This window comes from Anolis sagrei, chromosome 10, assembly GCF_037176765.1.
Source record: "Anolis sagrei isolate rAnoSag1 chromosome 10, rAnoSag1.mat, whole genome shotgun sequence".
Classification (NCBI taxonomy): domain Eukaryota; kingdom Metazoa; phylum Chordata; class Lepidosauria; order Squamata; family Dactyloidae; genus Anolis; species Anolis sagrei.
The window spans coordinates 12,189,154-12,208,413 of NC_090030.1; the positions used below are offsets into that span (position 1 = coordinate 12,189,154).

Below are 19,260 nucleotides of genomic sequence, written 5' to 3' on the forward strand. Positions count from 1 at the left end.
GCTCTTCCAGCAGTCACCAGCCAATCCCTCTCCAATGCCAGAAATACAGCTTAATGGTGTAACCATTTCCACTACTTTGGTGTAGTGGAAATGGTGGGTAGTGGAAATGTTGTGACCATGTCCACTACCTTGGCAGCCACCTCCAACAAAGTCAACATTGACACTGAAATTCAACACCGCCTGAGCTCTGTGAGTGCAGCATTTTTCTGAATGAAGCAGAGAGTGTTTGAGGACCGTGACATCTGTAGGAATACTAAGATGCTTGTTTATAAAGCTGTTGTCCTCCCAACCCTGCTATACACCTGCGAGATGTGGACTATCTAGACGTCACATGCAACTCCTAGAACGATTCCAACAGCGTTGCTTCCAGAAAATCCTGCAAATCTCTTGGGAAGACAAGCGGACAAATGTCAGCTCACTGGAAGCAAAGAACACAAGCATTGAAGCGATGGTCCTCCGCCATAAACTCCGCTGGACCAGCTATGTTGATCGGATGCCCGACCACTGTCTCCCAAAGCAGTTGCTCTATTCTGAACTCAAGAACGGAAAATGGAATGTTTGTGGGCAGGAAAAGAGATTTAAAGATGGGCTCAAAGCCAACCTTAAAAACTCTGGCAAAGACACTGAGAACTGGGAAGCCCTGGCCCTTGAGCGCTCTAGATGGGGGTCAGCTGTGACCAGCAATGCTGTAGAATTTGAAGAGGCACGAATGGAGGGCGAAAGAAAGAAACGTGTCAAGAGGAAGACGATTCAAGCCAACCCCGTCCGGGACCGCCTTCCATATGGAAACCAATGACCTCACTGCGGGAGAAGATGCAGATCAAGAATAGGGCTCCACGGTCACCTATGTACCCACCTTGGAAGACAATCCTACTCGGACAACAAGGGATCGTCTAAGTAAGTAAAGTAAGTTAAGTAAAGTAATGGGAAAAAAGCAGCTCATGGAAAAGTAATGCTGGTGGCAGATTCTTCTGATACTGTGTGCTGCCAAAAGGACAAAAACATGGGAGCAAATCCAGCCTGTGCTTGCAGTGGGTGCAAGTATGAGGCTATTGTTCTTTGAACATAATTTTATGGTCGGGGGTAGAACGAAATCTGGTTACCAACATAAGGAACTGTATTATGGGGTCACGGCATAAGGAAGGTTGAGAAGCACTGACTTAGACTGTATTTCTTTGATTTAATTTAGCACCAGTACATTCCTGCACTTTTACACATTAGTTTAAATAATGCAACAACAAAAGAACCCTCTAAAAATTGATGTTTTTTTATTAAGAGAATCCCACAACTGGAAAATGAAACATCCTAAATTACATTAAGTGACTTCCCTCCCCGCTCACATTGCTCACCCTCCTCCCTCCCAAACCCACTAAGGAAAAAAAAAACCTTTACAAATTTACATTTTTTACAATACAAAAAAAACCAAAGCAAACAAAAACTGCTCATTGCATATAAATATTACATTTGGTCTGCCATGGTTAAGTGGCATTAAAAATCCCTGAAACATTTCATTTTAAAGGGACCTGAGATCGCAGATGTAAAGATACGGACGCAGAGCACCCCCCTGGCCCCCGAAACCGAGACAGAAGCGAGACGGGATCTACTTCAACGGGTCGCGTGCACCTTTTTCGTTTTTGTTTTTTTTTTGGTGGAGGGTTTTACATTGTCGAGATCACAACACGCACACACACAAACACATGAGACCCTTCAGACAGCACCAAGTTTCCATATGTCTCAAAGCTCCATTGCAAACACATGCACCCCGATATTTCCTCACAAGGCCCTTTGTGATGCTTTAGTGGAAAGGACCAAAAGAAGCATTTGTTTTACAACAGTTTGGCTACAGAAACACACCCACTAAATAATTAGTATGACAAGTGTAGAACTAATTATTTACAATGGATGAAATAGTTATTGTCAATGTGGTCTATAGGATCACCATTGGATCAATGGGCTTTCCCTTTGTGTTGACTCACCATTGATGCAATGGCTCTACTGTCGTTAGACCTAACTAAAAGTAGTTGAATAAATTATTGTCGTCCTATCACACCTGACACACTCTTATCTTTCTTGCACACTTCTTTCTTTTGGGATAATGATATATAAAGTAGGATTTAATCAAGATTGCAGTCTGCTTTTTTAAAATCATACTGCTGGAAGTGTAAATATTTGGATGGAAAATGACAAAAATTAAACACAAATCCTTAGTGATGGTACAAGGCAAGGTCATTACTTTCTAATTCGCTCACTTAAAAGACTCAGACCAAGAACGACACGACCGTCTTCATGCATATACATATATTTATAAGCACCGTCTTATATAATACTATAAGTTAAGGCCATGACAGCAACTCTGCTGGAAAACGTAGAGCGCAATCCAGCTTTTAAAGTACACGGGGAGTGCCAAGGCAAAGCTCATGAGTGTTTGCTCTTTGCATTTTCACACAATTTGCACGACAGCCAATGAGCATGCATTCTGCCGATAGCATTTTTGTAGGAATCCGTAACGCGCAAATGTTCCAAAAAGCTGGTTTCCAATACATTAAGCTGTGCACATTCAACTGTCCACTTTGTCTCTCTTAAAATACATACCTATAACAGCTAAAAAAATGCAGACTTATTTTGAAAAAGTTGTAAACATGTCGTATTTTGAAAAGTGACCTCTTGCAAAGATGCAGTCCTTTACAATATATAACATTTGAGAACATAGCAAGAAGCCTTTTGGATATTTTCTATCATTTGATCACCTTCGAGGATTCAAAAGGACCTCTTCAGTTTATAAATATTCAAGGTCCTCATGACATTTGAGAATATAAATGATGAAAATGGCATTGCAACCTGCACTGAGTGGAAGCAGTTGTTTGCAAGACCAAAGTGGGTGAATTGCCTTTTACTGAAATTGAGTCCGTTTCCATTCGTGTCAATATGTTATGAGCAGCAATGGGTACATTATTCAAGTGTTATAAGTCCAATAGAGTATGATTTGAATTAAAACCATGGAACCAGTTCTTAAGGTTGCCCAAAAAAACCCAAAGAAACAAACAAAGCAGACACAGGGTTCTGTAAGGAGTTTCGTTCCCTCCACAGAAATACTCAGCCTTTGTGTTGTCGAAGGCATTCATGGCCGGAATCACTGTGTTGTTGTGAGTTTTCCGGGCTGTATGGCCATGTTCCAGAAACATTCTCTCCTGACGTTTTGCCTGCATCGTTTCTAGGTTCCAACAAACCTCACAACCCCTGAGGATGCCTGCCATAGGTGCAGGCAAAATGTCAGGAAAGAATGCTTCTGGAACATGGTCATACAGCCTGGAAAACTCACCACAACCCATTTTGGAGTTTAAGACTATATGGGGGGGGGGGGGGAGAGGTGGGATAAGAAGGACTGTCTTTGCTCAAACAGGTGGCTTGTGGCACGTCTTTAGAAGCTGGAACTCACAGTCTGTCAATAATTCCTAAATGATCCATGGAAACTCCACTGGCTAGAAAGCAAACAAGCAACAGCATATGAGAAAAGGAATTTAGAACAGGCATGGGCAACTTCGGCCCTCCAGGTGTTTTGGACTTCAACTCCCACAATTCCTAACAGCCTACTGGCTGTTAGGAATTGTGGGAGTTGCAGACCAAAACACCTGGAGGGCCGAAGTTTGCCCATGCCTGATCTAGATTTCGCTTTTGACAGTGAGCAAACAAAATTATAAACCTTTCTTGATGACATAAGAGAACGTTTGCATAAATGAAAAAGAGAATTGAGTGTTTGATTTGATTGGACTTCTAAGATGTTCACCCAAGCATTAAATATATTGCAAATGCAAGTTCATATTGCTCTCAACAGAAGCTCTTCGTACCATGCAAAGCTTGCATGGAAAAGTCAAAGCTCTCTTCTCTAAACACATAAGTCCTCTCTGAATTTGTGGAGAAACAGCATTTTCAGATTTCCATATGCCAGACTACTTATTGCTGGAGGTGTGACATTGAGGTCCTATTCGAAAGCCTGAAGTCTTAATACTCCATCTGCCAAATGGCCCAAGCAGCCAAGGAGCCAGGAAGGTAGAAGTCCTATGAACCGAGCAAACTTAATTAAGAAAAAAATATGGAATTAGGTTTTTGTAATTTGAATGACCAACCCCATAAAGTCAATGACATTCAAATTGTTCAACGGCTCCCTAACAAAAGCCACAATAACTTCCTTTCTGGATACATATGCTTTTCTTTGGGAGGTTGTGGACAAATATTAATTTGGTATCGGCATAATAAAATCAAGTTATTGCCAGGCAGGAATATTGGTGGTTTATATTAGGACACATACAAAATGGCAGAAGTGAGGGCAAATAACAAGATGGGTAAGGAGCGGGAAATACAGACAGAAGGAATGGAGAAGCAAAGAAACAACAAGAAAAATAAACAGAATTTTGAGAGTCAACTCAAGCACTGGTCGCTCAGGGTGAAATGTCACAGAGTGAAGAGATTGCAGAAATCGATGCAAAATAAATGAAGACCAAGTGTCAATATATTTATGGTCTTGCAGGGGCGAGAAGCACAAGGAACCACCGGAAAGCATCATGTTTTATTCTCCAGTCTCAATCATTCAGGCTTTGGTCGCACTCTGAATGACCATTCTCAACACATATCAAGTATTCATTCGTTACGAGAATGTCAACCTCCTGAAATGCCTAGGACAAAACAAGCCTTACTACTTCACAATAGAGAATGAATCCACTATAAATCTGGTTTCCACCTCCTGCAGAATTCTAGGGTTTGTAGTTTAGGGAGGAGCCTTTAACAGCCTCACTAAACTACAAACTCCAGAATTCTGCAAGAGGCAGAAATCAGATTAAAGTGGATTTATTCTCTAGTGTGATGAAGCCCTTAGCTGGCGATTTACAGGATGCCCACCATTTGATCCTTGCTCTACCCAAACTTGAAATAGTTCATCAAAGAAATGAGCAGATCCAAAGAGATGTAGCATGTCAGACCACACATATTTTTTATAACTCCATTTTAAAGAAGGGGAAAAACTTCCTCCAGAGAAAATAACAACTGGGAGCAGATTTTTCTCCCAGACATTGTGTCATGTGACACATGTATGTGTCTTTGGCATGAGACAGCATTCAGAAACGTATTTTCTCCATCTCCATTTGATCAAGACATGGTGTAGTCTCTCTCTCATTGTGAAATTCTAGCACTACATGGATAAAAATGGAATTATCTAGTTATGAGACTGGGATGCTCAGTATACATTTGTTCTATTTGTTTGAAGACAATCAACTTCAAACATTTGTTCGTTCATCAAATTTCTACAAGAGCCAGAGAAGAGATTTGGACAATAATTCCCAGAATCCAGTAACACTCATGGATTCTCGGAACTGCAGTCCAAAAAAAGCTTTTCTAAGTTCCAGTCCTGATAATGACCTTGAAAGGAATTGTGGATTGTTTTCTTGACCTCCTCTACAAGGATTTAATCTGACATTTTGTGACTATATCAGAGAAAGATGAGCCTCCCACTCACGTCACGCAATTAGGATGCAGGTTTTCCATGCAAAACATCCACAGGACAGGTCATAGTGGAGCATCTGCAACTACCTGAAGGAACAGAGTAGTAAGGAAAATGACAGCCATGGAATAAAACAGTACATGCCTAATTAGGAAGGACAGGAGCGCTGACTTTTGGAGAATATGCACTATTAATTCAACTCTTTGTTCCTTCGAGGACAATATTATTATATCGTCCTATTACATTTAACGCGGAAAAAGAAACACTGGCCAATCAGCCACACATTTGAGGTGAAATTAGACATCTTTAGACAGCTGCAATAGAAAACAAGGACATGAGAACAAGTCAGAACTAGCACTGAAACTATCCAGATAATCAACAAAGTTATGTTTCTTTTCTGTCATTTCTGCAGTACACAAGAAAAGCAGTACAAAAGGTAAACACAAATATATTCCATCCTCCATCTTATTTTCGCTTTCAGAAATACCTCTATATTTTAGTGATGAAAAAAAACTCCAGTTTTCCTTATATTCCATGCTGAATATAATAAAGTGATGCCTAAGAAAAGGTTTTAAAAAATCGAATCTTCAATGGCTTAAGGTTTGGCTCACCGATGTAATGTTTTTCCCCACATTAGTTATGAGTAACCTTGGTTGGATGTTATTGTGGGATTAAAATAGCCACATTGTTCGAGAAAATATGCTACCATTTAATTGTACACCCTCTTATATCAATAAAGGGACTTGGCCACACATATAGAAGCAAAAAGGATGGAGCAATTTGGGCTAAAGGGAAATCTATGCATATGTCTTTCCATGGGCAGAATGTGTCTCTGAATTGCAACAACCGTGTGACAAATCTGGCTGTTTGAATTTATACATACAACTAGAATGCTTATAAAGTTAGTTATCTAAGTTTTATTACTTGTTAATGCCATTTATTTTTCTTTAGCAATCCTTAGCAAGATTGAACATGTCTGTTCAATGTGTTGTCGAAGGCTTTTGTGGCTGGAATCACTAGGTTGCTGTTGAGTTTTCCGGGATGTATGGCCAAGTTCCAGAAGCATTCTCTCATGACATTTCATCCACATCTATGGCAGGCATCCTCAGAGGATGGCTGCCATAGATGTGGGTGAAATGTCAGGAGAGAATGCTTCTGGAACAGTGTCATACAGTTCGGAAAACTCACAAGAACCAAATGTCTGTCCATCTGACTGGCTTTTCAAAATATTATTTTAGTCAAACCTGTGCCTGTATTTTATGACATACAGCATATAAGGAATACTGCTATCATTTTGTGAATATTGTGGACCAAGTCTGCTTGGTAAATGATCTCTCTGCAAGAGTAAAAATGACAGAAGATTTGGATTCATCGTGATTTTCATGAATTCCCTCAGTTCTCCTATGTAAAGTTCCATATTGTATACAGTATTATGATTCATACCTTCTTCAAAGGAAAGAACACTTTTTCATCTCAAAAGAGGGGGAAAGTGCATTTGGAATATTAATACGTTTCAGCCTCGAATAGCAAGAAAATAATACTTAAGTTGCAATATATTTTGATATACCTTTAAACACTGTTGTAAGAGCACTGTGTGCAATGCATTTTTCCAGGGGACCCACAGGCTGAGAACCACTGCTGTAGACGCTTGAGATGTTACAACTGTCTAACACACAAACACAACACAAAGACAAGGAGTTGGCAAAAATACAATGGTGCAAAAAGAAATCTGTTAACATTTGGATGACTAGAGCAGTGGTTCTCAACCTGTGGGTCCCCAGATGTTTTGACCTACAACTCCCAGAAATCCCAGCCAGTTCACCAGCTGTTATGATTTCTGGGAGTTGAAACCCAAAACATCTGGGGACCCACAGGTTGAGAACCACTGGGAAAATAATGTATGCCTTTGCAAGTGATTTGTATTTTATTGATAGTTTTATTGATGTTTTGTTATTGATGTTTTGTTTATTGATGTATTCTGGGCTTGGCCTCATGTAAGCCGCACCGAGTCTCTTGGGGAGATGGTGGCGGGGTACAAATAACGTTTATTATATTATTATTATGACTAAAAAAAACCCCAAAAATACTGCAGAGTCTGCAAGAGTAACTGACTATCTAACCAGCAAAACTGATGAAAGTACACTGAGTATGATTGTCAGATTAGAGGCCATTTTGTATATTATTGGGCGACGCTGTCCCTGCCGCATAAACTATGGAGAACCTTCTAATGAAGAAAACCAAATGAGCTCCTCCCTCTGTAAAGGCTATTCTATTACTATTTGCAAGTCAGGAGGTAGCTAAACTACTTCAAGAAACATGTCTGGAGAAACATGACCACCTCAACACTGATGTTAATATCTGAGTGGCAACTGATCAATGTTGTAAACAGATGAGAGTGGCAAAAAAGATGATAGATGCAAGTCAACTTTTGCATTTGGCACCAGTGTGACTAGATATTCATAGTTCTCAAGTATGCTTTCTGTATTAACGTTAACACATGTTCGACATCTCACGCCAAAAGTTTGCTACATATTTACAAGGCACCAATCCTTTCCTCTCATTTAAAATTCTGAATTCTAAAGCATTGGGAAAAGCATTATCGAGTTACCCAAAGAGGAACGCATTTAAAGTTCAGCACAAATTCATGAAAGTTTGGCCTGGGAAGATTAACATAATCCAGATCCTGCACACAAGAGAGAAACTGTAAACATTTTATAGCTGCCTTTAAGGATTGATGTATTGTGCAAAAGTTATTACGGTAAGTAAGGAATTCATGGCAGAATGATGCAAGAAGGTGCCGTTTCTATAACGCACGCATACACACACACACACACACACACTCGAACACACAACGGAATGAGGAAAGACTTCAAAAACATGATTGCGTTGCCACAGTCCTGTGACAAATTCAAGGTGTAGTGTGGGAAAGCATGGCTACAGATAATAAAAATAATGCATGAGTAAGGCTTCTTTGGCCAAGGACGGGCGGCAATCAGAAGTCTTCCTTCCAACACATAAAATGGAAAAGCACCACAGAAAAAAAGGTGAGTGGAGTCCCTCCACCATTTGCTTAAGTAGATTTTCTGGCAAGAATCCCTGCAGAAGAAAGCCGCTGAAGTCCCGACGCCATTGTCCGGTTCCGTCATTTCCCACCGGTCAATAGTTCCATCCCATGAGATGGCTGACCCTGGCCTTTTCTGTCATTTTCCGTACCCTGCCCGATCTGGAGGTGCCAAGGTTCAAGGGATCCTCGGTGTGCACAAAAGTGTCATTGTCTGAATCGTCGTTGTACAAAACGGTTCTCCTCCCCTCGTTTCTCGTTTTAATCCGAGGCGGCCTACTGAAGCGGCTGCCAAACGCGTTCTCGCTGAAGCGGCCACCAAAAAGGTTCTCAAATTCGTCGTCAGCCATCCGCGGGCGCTTGGCTCTGGAGGCTCCTCTGGAGGCCCCTCTCCTGCGACCCCTCTTTCCTCCCCGGGTCCCTCTTCTTCCTCGGCTGCGGCCTCTTCCTCCCCGGTTGCCTCGTCCTCCTCTGCTCCATCTGCCCCATCGCCCCCATCGCCCTCTTTTCGCCGTCCCTCTGCCCTGCCAGTTTCTTTGTCCCCTGGAGACGCTCCTTTGGAGTTTTCTTCTCGGTTTCACCTGAACCGATTTGCTGTAGTCGTGATCCCCATCTATGTAGTCCTGGTCTGTCTTAGAGTTTGATTCGGAGTCCGAGTCAGAGGCACATCTACTTTCAGAACTTGAGCTCGACCGCGAATCCCCGCTTTCCGAGGAGGACAAACTGGGCTTTTCTTTGGGCTCTCGCTCCTTCTCCTCATCTGTGTGCTCATCGTCTTCCGATGCACTCAACAGCTTTCGCTTGACTGTTGAGCGAGGCTCTCTCCCGTCGCCATTTGTCAGGGGTTTATCAGGAGGCTGATCTACAGAAATTAAAAATATACATATGTTGACACATGGACATGCATATTTGCTACAGAGCTTGGCTGAAATTTCCTGGAAAAAATAGTTTTTTATCTCAATGTGAACAAAACTGATTTTAGAAAAGGGATGGAAATATAGTGGGGGATACAGAGCTGTTTTTGCTGCCTGCTGACCTTGTACATTCCATCACCTTTGAAATGCTTTTGAGGGCATTTCTTTCCCTTCAAAGTTTGGGGGTTTGTGGGGCAGGGGGAGGGCTCAAACAATATTTTAATGCAGAAGTTAATGCTGAAGCCCAAAACACTTGCAAAGCCACTGTTTGTGAGGCACTACTCTAAGTGGATTATTCTGTGACCATCACCCCTCACCCCAGGGGTCACAGGGCCTTTGTGATGTTCAAATGTGCCTCTTGAATCCTGGTAAACCTCCTGGATCTTCTCAGTTACATTTTACACACATCTTTTTCACGCTGGCCATCAAACACATGGCTCTGCAGTGGCCCTAATCCCACTCTAAAGCACTTCTTGTTGTCCAGTAGTTCTCAACCTGTCGATCCCAGATGTTTTGGCCTTCAACTCCCAGAAATCCTAACAGCTGGAAAACTCGCTGAGATTTCTGAGAGTTCTAGGCCAAAACACCTGGGGACCCACAGGTTGAGAGCCACTGTTGTAGTCCAATATGTGACATGATCTTAAAGATATGTGATACTCAGTTGCTTCTGGAAATCATCATCACAACACTTCTGAATTTTGTTTGTTTTAGAACTTTACTAAGTGGCACAACTGTTACCAATCTTGAAAAATCGTACATTCAAAACCGGGTAATTCTTGCAGCTGTCTTAGAAGGAGTGAATGTGTACATACATACACATTACAGTCCATAGACCCACCAGTGAGCGAACAGCAGTTAATAAATTCTCCCATCTCAGGAGAAATACATTTTCCAAGATTAAAATACATGGTTTCAAGTAATACCCCTATCTGAGGTTAGTTTCTTTATCAACTTGTTGCCACTGCAAGGAATTTTGCCACTATGAGGATCACCCTTATAAATATCTAACAATCCTTTGTGGGGGGTGGTCATGCAGGACACAATTGGATATAAAAGTTGGCTACGTTGCACTGTGTAATAGTGGCACTGCAATAAAATGTGTTCTATTGTTTCTGCTTTATTTCCCTCACAGGGGCATAGTCTTTGGGAGTAAATAATTCCAGACAACCTGCCTCTTAGTAACTCTGAAGGAAATACGTTTAATCTCTTTAGGAAGAGCTTGAAGACCTGGCTGTTCCAGTGTGCCTTTCCAGAATAGGAAACTCCCAGCATCATGTCCCAAATGCACTTTATTAGAGATTTAAGATTGCCTGCACATCGCACCTACCCTAAAATCCTTACATTTCACCTGTCATGTCCAGCACTTTTAATTTTATTCATTACATTTGGCCCGGCCCTTAGTTTTAAATGTGTCATGATGTTATTGTTTAATGTTTTACTGTTATTGCTTTAATGTTTATTGGTTTGCTTTCTGAGTTTTATTGTTGTATTTGTTATACTGTTGTTTTATTGAGGGCCTTGGCCTTTGTAAGCCGCACCGAGTCCTTCGGGAGATGTTAGCGGGGTACAAATAAAGATCATCATCATCATCATCATCTCATCTTTTAGTAAAACAACAAGAGAAAGACCCCTGTTTTCTTTATTTCCTACCTTGTTTAACTGGTGTTGATTTATTTCTGATCGGTCTGTTTTTCCCTGGTTCAGTGTCATTTCCACTACGATTCTGGGTATTTGAACCAGATGAGGACGGATGACTTTCCGTCTCTTCAGCAGCAACGGAGCCAGGCAGTTCCTCAGTGGTATCTGAAACTTTAGAAGAGATGTCACCAGATTTCACAAATAAAGTAATACCTTTTCAGGGAAAATGTGGAAAAAATGGATCTGAAAGTGAGAGCCCTCAGTTATCAGAATGGGGGGAGGGGGGGAGGTGACATTTCAAATCCTTGTTGAAAAAGTGTCTTAAACAAAGTCCCCTTTCACTGCAAGATTTAGCTTTTTTTTATTTATTTACTATATTTGTATACCCTCAGGGCGACTCAGAGCGGTTAACAAAGCAAATACAAAACTTGAACGTGATAAAAACAGTCAAAAGAATAACATTATAGCAATCAATAAACATTTAATCATTTAACTTAATTCATTTTATATTTCAATAGTGCCATCAAAGTAACTTCATGCTGTACAAAGATAAAACAAAATCAGACATGACAGTTAAAGGCATTCTAACCCAATATATCTTTAATTCCTGAATAGACTACTTACCGTGAGATGAGACTGAAGAATTAGTCCTAGTTACAGGCAATGAGGTATCAAGGTTTGTTTTAGGCTGCATCTTGAGTTGCTTTTGTTTTCTTTTTGGACTAAATGTAAGGGAGACAAAGGAAGAAACTTCTTTCAACAGACAATAACGTAATTCTCACGTAAAACTGACTTCTTATGGGGAACTTCATTGCAAGCAGTCCCAAAAATGTACTTCTCAAAAGCTAAAGCCTGCTTTGAGTGGCCATCTTGTTCTCTCACCTTTGTGAAGACTGAAGGACAGGCATAACATTCACTCATAAAATTTACCAGCTAAGGTCAGCTGTGCCTTTCAGTGTAGCTCATATGCTTTATAAATACATGTGTGTACATTACGCCTCCTCTTTTCTCTGAAAACCTTTTTCCACTAATGTTACTATCCAACATTGCTAGTTAGTTACCTGGGCGCTCTGCTACTACAGGAAGAACTGCTGCTGCTCCGGAGTCGTTTTCGGTACCTTAACCGCGGCCTTTGCCTCTTTTGGCACTGAACAGCAAACTTGTAGTCAGAAATGATGGTTTTAATATGGTTTTCAAATAAGGCAGATAGTCGGAGTGTCATGCTGTAGATCTGTGGGGTGGTAAGGAAGACATGCATAATAACTATGTCTGAAAATCTATATTTTTAGATCGAAGAAACTTGAGTTCAAATCCTGGCTCTGTTACAAATTTAGTTAGATGATGAGCAACATCTCAGCCTCTTCTTGTTGTCTATTTATTTACAACATTTATATTCCGACCTTCTCACTCTGAAATCCCGGAGGCACAATGGATTAAACCTTTGTGTGACCAACATTAAGAACTTCTTGACTGCAAGGAGAACTGTTCAACAGTGGAACTCTCTGCCTCAGAGTCCAGTGGAACCTCCTTCTTTGGAGGCTTTTAAACAGAGACAGTCAGCAGTTCAAATCCAGGGTGAGCGAGTTGAGCTCTCTCTGTCAGCTCCAGCTTCCCACGCAGAAGCATGAGAGATATACAAACCCAATTTCTATATGGATAGTGACAAAGTGACGGCCTCAGTCACTTGGCTACGGCCACAGATCTCATTGTTTCCCAATAGAATTTCACAGCTCAGGAATGTAGGATAAGGCAGCCTCAGGCTTGAAACTATTATGGAACATGGAGCTCCCACAAAGAGAAATGAGCACTACTCACACCCCAAGTAATGTGCCCACACAGGGATCTGTCTCAGGAACATAAGACTATGCACACAATTTAAAGCAAACCAAGTCAACTACCATTTTTCTGCATCTTACCCTTGATTTTTTATTCGGTGTGTATGCTTTGGAATTGCAGAATATCAAACGGACGTCTTTGTAGAATTCAAGAGGGTTGGTGTAATTACCCGCCTCCAAAGTTTCTTTCACAGTGCTGAAGTCCATTGGAGTGTCGACAATATCCCGATAATCCTGCAAGCAGCCATGAACCAAACTGAAACACACAGATCTCAATAATCCTGCGAGCAATGTTTTATGCACATCAGTCATAAAAACTGAAACTTAATAACATACGCCCCCCTCAGCTTATGGTCGAGTCAAAGTTACTTATTACTTTGCTCTGCTATTATTATTAATTTATTAAAATTATTATTTTACTCTATTTATTGTTATTATTACATTTACATTATTTTACTTCTGCCAACCTAGCAGAAAACATGCAAATGTGAGTAGATCAATAGGTACCGCTCCGATGGGAAGGTAACAGTGCTCCATGTAGTCATGCTGGCCACATGGCTTGAGGTGTCTACGGACAACATCGGCTCTTCGACTTAGAAATGGAGATGAGCACCAACCTCCAAAGTTGGACACGACTGGACTTAATGTCAGGGGAAAACCTTTACCTTTACCTTTTTACTCTATTATTTTTATTACATGTATTATTTTACTTTATTATTATTTTTATTACATTTATTATTTTACTCTATTATTATTATTATTATTACATTTATTATTTTACTCTATCATTACTGTGATGATTATATTTACATTTTAACTCTATTATGATTATGATTATTACATTTATTACTTTATTATTATTTGAAACACAAGATGAGTCCACAGCAGACAAGATCACTCTGCTGGCTGTTGTATTGGATCACACGTCTGACCCTTCCCAAGTGTCTAGGACTGTGTGATGTATTGGCGAATAATGCGTGCAGATCCCAGTAAGGTGGCCTTCTGCAGCTGGCAGATGGTAATTTTGTCAGCACTGATTGTGTTTAAGTGCAGGCCAAGGTCTTTAAGCACTGCACCGTGTGCCGATCACCACTGGGACCACCTTGACTGGCTTGTGCCACAGACTTTGCAGTTCGATGTTTAAATCCTCATATTTTGTCAGCTTTTCCAGTTGTTTCCTTTCAATCCTGTGTCACCTGGGATTGCAACATCGACAATCCATACTTTGTTTTTTGACTCAATTACATTTATTACATTATTATTATTATTATTATTATTATTATTACATTTATTATTTTGCACTATTATTATTATTACTATTATTATCTTACTCTATTATTATTATTACATTTATTATTTTACTCTATTATTACTGTTATAATTATATTTACATTTTAACTATATTATTATTACCTTTATTACTTTATTATTATCACATTTATTATTTTTTCTATTATTATTACTACTTCTATTATCTTAATCTATTATTATTATGATTACATTTATATTATTTTACTCTTATTATTACATTAATTATTGTACTTTATTATTATTATTGTTACATTTAATATTATACTCTGTTATTACTGTTATTATATTTCCATTATTTTACTCTATTATTACTACTACTACTACTACTACTACATTTATTATTTTACTGTATGCAGGTCGATTTATACCCAAGTATATATGATACATGGATGGAAATGGTTTTTTTGTGGGGGAGTAAGGCCATTCAATGTCTCAGGAGGAGTAAAAAATGTCCCCCAACAATTCAAAGTATCCAGTGTTAGAAGAGAGGGGAGTTGGACTAGATGGCCCTTATACAAATAGTGGTCAGCTTCTATTTGGGATAGCTTGGTGGTAGTGGTGAAATGAGCCACGTTTTGACCACGCAGAAAGCATCTCATACTGCATTTGCAGAAGGTGGCATCAGAAAGCTTGATGATGGGTTTTTTCTTCATCTTCTAAAACTTGCAAAGGTTGTCAGACATAGAGGGCAGGGTGGTTTGTTTTTGAAATCCATAGTATAGAAGCACAGTATCCAAAAATATGTTTCTGTTCAGAACCAAAACATTACAGAACTTACAGGGTAAGAAAAGAGATCAACGGGTTGTCGGAAAGGCTCAGAGTCTTCACGTTCGTAGATCAGGCTCAATAACTGCTTGCACTGTTCCTTCCAGGCATCTACATGGGCTTTGGAGGGCTGCTTTTTCACCTGCCGCTTTACCTGGAGATTTTTAGAGGGAAGAACATGCAAGTTACAGGAAAGGAGATTCCACCTGAACATTAAGAACTTCTTGATCGCAAGGAGAGCAGTTCAACAGTGGAACTCTCTGCCTCAGAGTCCAGTGGAAGCTCCTTCTTTAGAGGCTTTTAAACAGAGGTTGGGTGGCTATCTGTCGGGGTGTTTTGATTGTGCTTTTTCTAAATGGCAAGGGGTTGAATTAGCTGGCCATGGGGTCTCTTCCAACTCTGTTATTCTTAAGTTTGGATATTTTTAAAAGACGTGTTCATCTAAGATGACAACAATGCAGGACACGTGAATGATACACTCAAGGAGACAGGTGTCTCTGATACCAAGCTTCTACAGAGTTCCTATACAATTACAGACTCAGCTGCCACTGTGTATTTAATCTGTCTGCAATGTGCACATGTCATCTGGTTGAATATCTTAACAGTACAAATAAACATAATTCACCAGTGTTTGTCTCTCAGTCTGGGGACCATGACATCTGTACACCTGAAACTTAGAAAACAGACTGAGGGGGCCACAATGTTCATTGCTTTTAAAAAACATATCATTTTAACTAATTGGATTATGTGCCTGCATTTGAAGCCTGCAGTCCCAACTTTAATACACAACTTTGCAGGACTATTTCCAGGCACACCCTGATTGATGTGATCTCTGAAATGTTCTATGCCTTATTCCCAGAATAATGTAGAGAAATAAAAGATAATTTTCTTGATGGGTTGCTATGAGTTTTCCGGCTGTATGTCCTAGTTCCAGAAACATTCTCTCCTGACGTTTCGCCCACATCTATGGCAGGCATCATCAGAGTGTGTGAGGTCTGTTGGAAACTAGGCAATTAAGGTTTATAATATCTATGGAATGTCCAGGGTGGGAATATATATTATAATTATATATTTATATTACATGTAATATTACTAATAATATTACAATATAATAATATTACTAACTAGCTATCCCCTGCCACGCCTTGCTGTGGCCCACTCTGGCGGTCATGGGGGTCCTGTGTGGGAGGTTTGGCCCAATTCTATTGTTGGTGGGGTTCAGAATGCTCTGTGATTGTAGGTGAACTACAAATCCCAGCAACTACAACTCCCAAATGTCAAGATTCTATTTTTCCCAAATTCCACCAATGTTCACATATGGGCATATTGAGTATTCATGCAAAATTTGGTCCAGATACATCATTGTTTGAGTCCACAGTGCTCTCTGGATATAAGTGAACTACAAGTCCAAAACCATGGACACTGCCCACCAAACCCTTCCAGTATTTTCTGTTGGTCATGGGAGAACTGCTTGCCAAGTTTGGTTCAATTCCATCGTTGGTGGGGTTCAGAATGCTCTGTGATTGTAGGTGAACTATAAATCCCAGCAACTACAACTCCCAAATGAGAAAATCAATCTTTTTGAGTGAAGGACATACATTGGATTGTTAGATGTCTTGTGTCCAAATTTGATGTCAATTCGTCCAGTGGTTTTTGAGTTATGTTAATCCCACAAACAAACATTACATTTTTATTTATATAGATAACATTACAATATAATGGTATAGTACAATATAGTAATACTTAATACTGATATTGTACTATGCTAATAACATAATATATTGTGTGTGTGTGTGTATCTCTCTCTACATATATATCTATATATCTTATAAGCCGCTCTGAGTCCCTTTCGGCATGAGAAGGGTGGCATATAAATGTCATAAATAAATACATATATAAAAGGAACTCTTGTCTGCTTGAAGCAAGTGTGAATGGCCTTGAATGGACCACTCTAACAACTAACATGTCAGACTTCACAGAGAAGCCACTGAAATCCACAAGCATGTGGACAATTTCAACAGAAAGCAGGAAACCACGAACATGAACAAAATCTGGCTACCAGTATTTAAAAAAACCTCTGAAACCAGGAAGGTAAATAAAGAACAACACTCAGAAAACAGGGGAATTCCAGACAGGAAACCATCGGGGCCAGCTAACACCTCTCAACAAAGGATTCCCTTGAGGAGGCAGCAGCCAGGCTTTGAGTCTGCAAGGCCATTCAATGCTAATCAAGGTGGCCAATTGCAACATTCATACTAGCTTCAAAGTTCTTTCTCCCACCCTTGACATTCCACAGATATATAAACCCAACTTGGCTAGTTTCCAACAAATCTCACAACCTCAGAGGATGCCTGCCATAGATGTGGTTGAAACACCAGGAGAGAATGCTTCTGGAACATGGCCATATAGCCTGGAAAACTCACAGCAAACTAGTGATTCTGGCCATGAAAGCCTTCAACAACAAATTTGTTTGATGCTACATGGAAACGAGATCAGCTGTCTGCACCAGAGCAATAGCAAATCTAAACCACTCTTAGATTGAGTTTTTGGATAAATGACTATGGGGGAGACATGATTAATATTGATAAAATTAGGCAATTGAGTTGATGATGCCTTATTAGTATGAGGACTGACAGGGAAGCAGTTTACAAATGTGTATGACTTCGGGAAGGGAGGGATGAGAAAAAAACAAGATTTTAAATCCTCATTAATTGCTAAATTAATTATTTAAAAAGGTAAAAATAGGAAGCGGTCTCAAGAATTAGGAAACTTTAGCTTTATTGTCAAAGGCTTTCATGGCTGGAATCACTGGGTTGTTGTAGGTTTTTCGGGCTATATAGCCATATTCTAGAAGCATTCTCTCCTGATGTTTCGTCTGCATCTAGGGCAGTGATTCTCAACCTTCCAAATGCCACAACTCCTTAATACAGTTCCCCATGTTGTGGTGACCCTCAACCATAACATTATTTTCATTGCTACTTCATAATTTTAATTTTGCTACTGTTATGAATTGTAATGTAAATATCTGATATGCAGGATGTATTTTCATTTACTGGACCAAATTTGGCACAAATATGCGATACGCCCAAAATTGAATAGTGGTAGAGTTGGGTGGGGGATTGATTTTGTCATTTGGGAGTTGTAGTTGCTGGGATTTATAGTTCGCCTACAATCAAAGAGCATTCCGAACTCCACCAATGATGAAACTGAACCAAACCTGGCACACAGAACTCCCATGACTAACAGAAAATACTGGGAGGGTTTGGTGGGTACTGACTTTTGAGTTTTGGAGTTGTAGTTAACCTATTTATTTATTTACTCCATTGATATACCTACATCCAGAGAGCACTGTGGACTCAAATGATGATCTGGACCAAACTTGGCACAGATACTCAATATGCCCAAATGTGAGCAGCGGTGGAGTTTGGGGGAAACAGACCTTGTCATTTGGAAGTTGTTGTTGTCGGGATTAATAGTTCACCTACAATCAAAGAGCATTCTGAACTCCACGAACAATGGAATTGAACCAAACTTGGCACACAGAAATCCCATGACCAACAGAAAATACTGGGAGAGTTTGGTGGGCACTGACTTTTGAGTTTTGGAGTTGTAGTTATTTACTCCATTTATATACCTATATCCAGAGAGCACTGTGCGGGGACATGAGAGAAGCCTCCCACAAGGATGATAAAACATCAAAATCATCTGGGCGTCCCCTGGGCAACGTCCTTGCAGACGGCTAATTCTCTCACAACAGGAGCGACTTGCAGTTTCTCAGGTCACTCCTGACACGACCAAAAAAAACAAAAAACTGTGGACTCAAATGATGATCTGGACCAAACTTGGCACAGATATGCCCAAATGTGAGCAGTGGTGGAGTTTGGGGGAAATAGGCCTTGACATTTGGAAGTTGTAGTTGCTGGGATTTATAGTTCACCTACAATCAAAGAGCATTCTGAACTCCACCAACGATAGAATTGGACCAATCTTCCCACACAGAATCCCCATGACCAACAGAAAATACTGTGATGGTCTTTGACCCCTCTAACACCTCCTCACGACTCCCCAAAGGGTCTTGACCTCCAGGTTGAGAAATGCCGATCTAGGGCAAACCTTAGGTTCATCTTTCACAATTCTGTTTTACTCAACACAGACCTATCCCCTTCTGTACCCAGGTCCAATAATATACTACTGGTAGCTCTAATATGGTAAGGGAAGGATAATAGATTGATGATTAATTATTTC

The 19,260-nt window shown here is 40.1% G+C and overlaps 1 protein-coding gene across 2 annotated transcripts in view; it reads right to left on the reverse strand.

Annotated features, from left to right (window-relative positions):
• Positions 1-1,253: 1,253 nt before the first annotated feature.
• The window catches only part of BRWD3 (bromodomain and WD repeat domain containing 3), a 70,722-nt gene continuing 52,715 nt past the window's right edge, over positions 1,254-19,260 (reverse strand). For both annotated transcript variants that reach the window (XM_060756303.2, XM_060756302.2), the window contains exons 35-40: positions 15,029-15,169; positions 13,021-13,173; positions 12,166-12,335; positions 11,729-11,826; positions 11,117-11,275; positions 1,254-9,414 (exon numbers count right to left, since the gene is read on the reverse strand). In XM_060756303.2, coding sequence (XP_060612286.2) covers positions 8,648-9,414; positions 11,117-11,275; positions 11,729-11,826; positions 12,166-12,335; positions 13,021-13,173; positions 15,029-15,169 — 1,488 coding nt within the window. In that variant the 3' untranslated portion in view covers positions 1,254-8,647. The remainder of the gene's footprint in view (positions 9,415-11,116; positions 11,276-11,728; positions 11,827-12,165; positions 12,336-13,020; positions 13,174-15,028; positions 15,170-19,260) is intronic.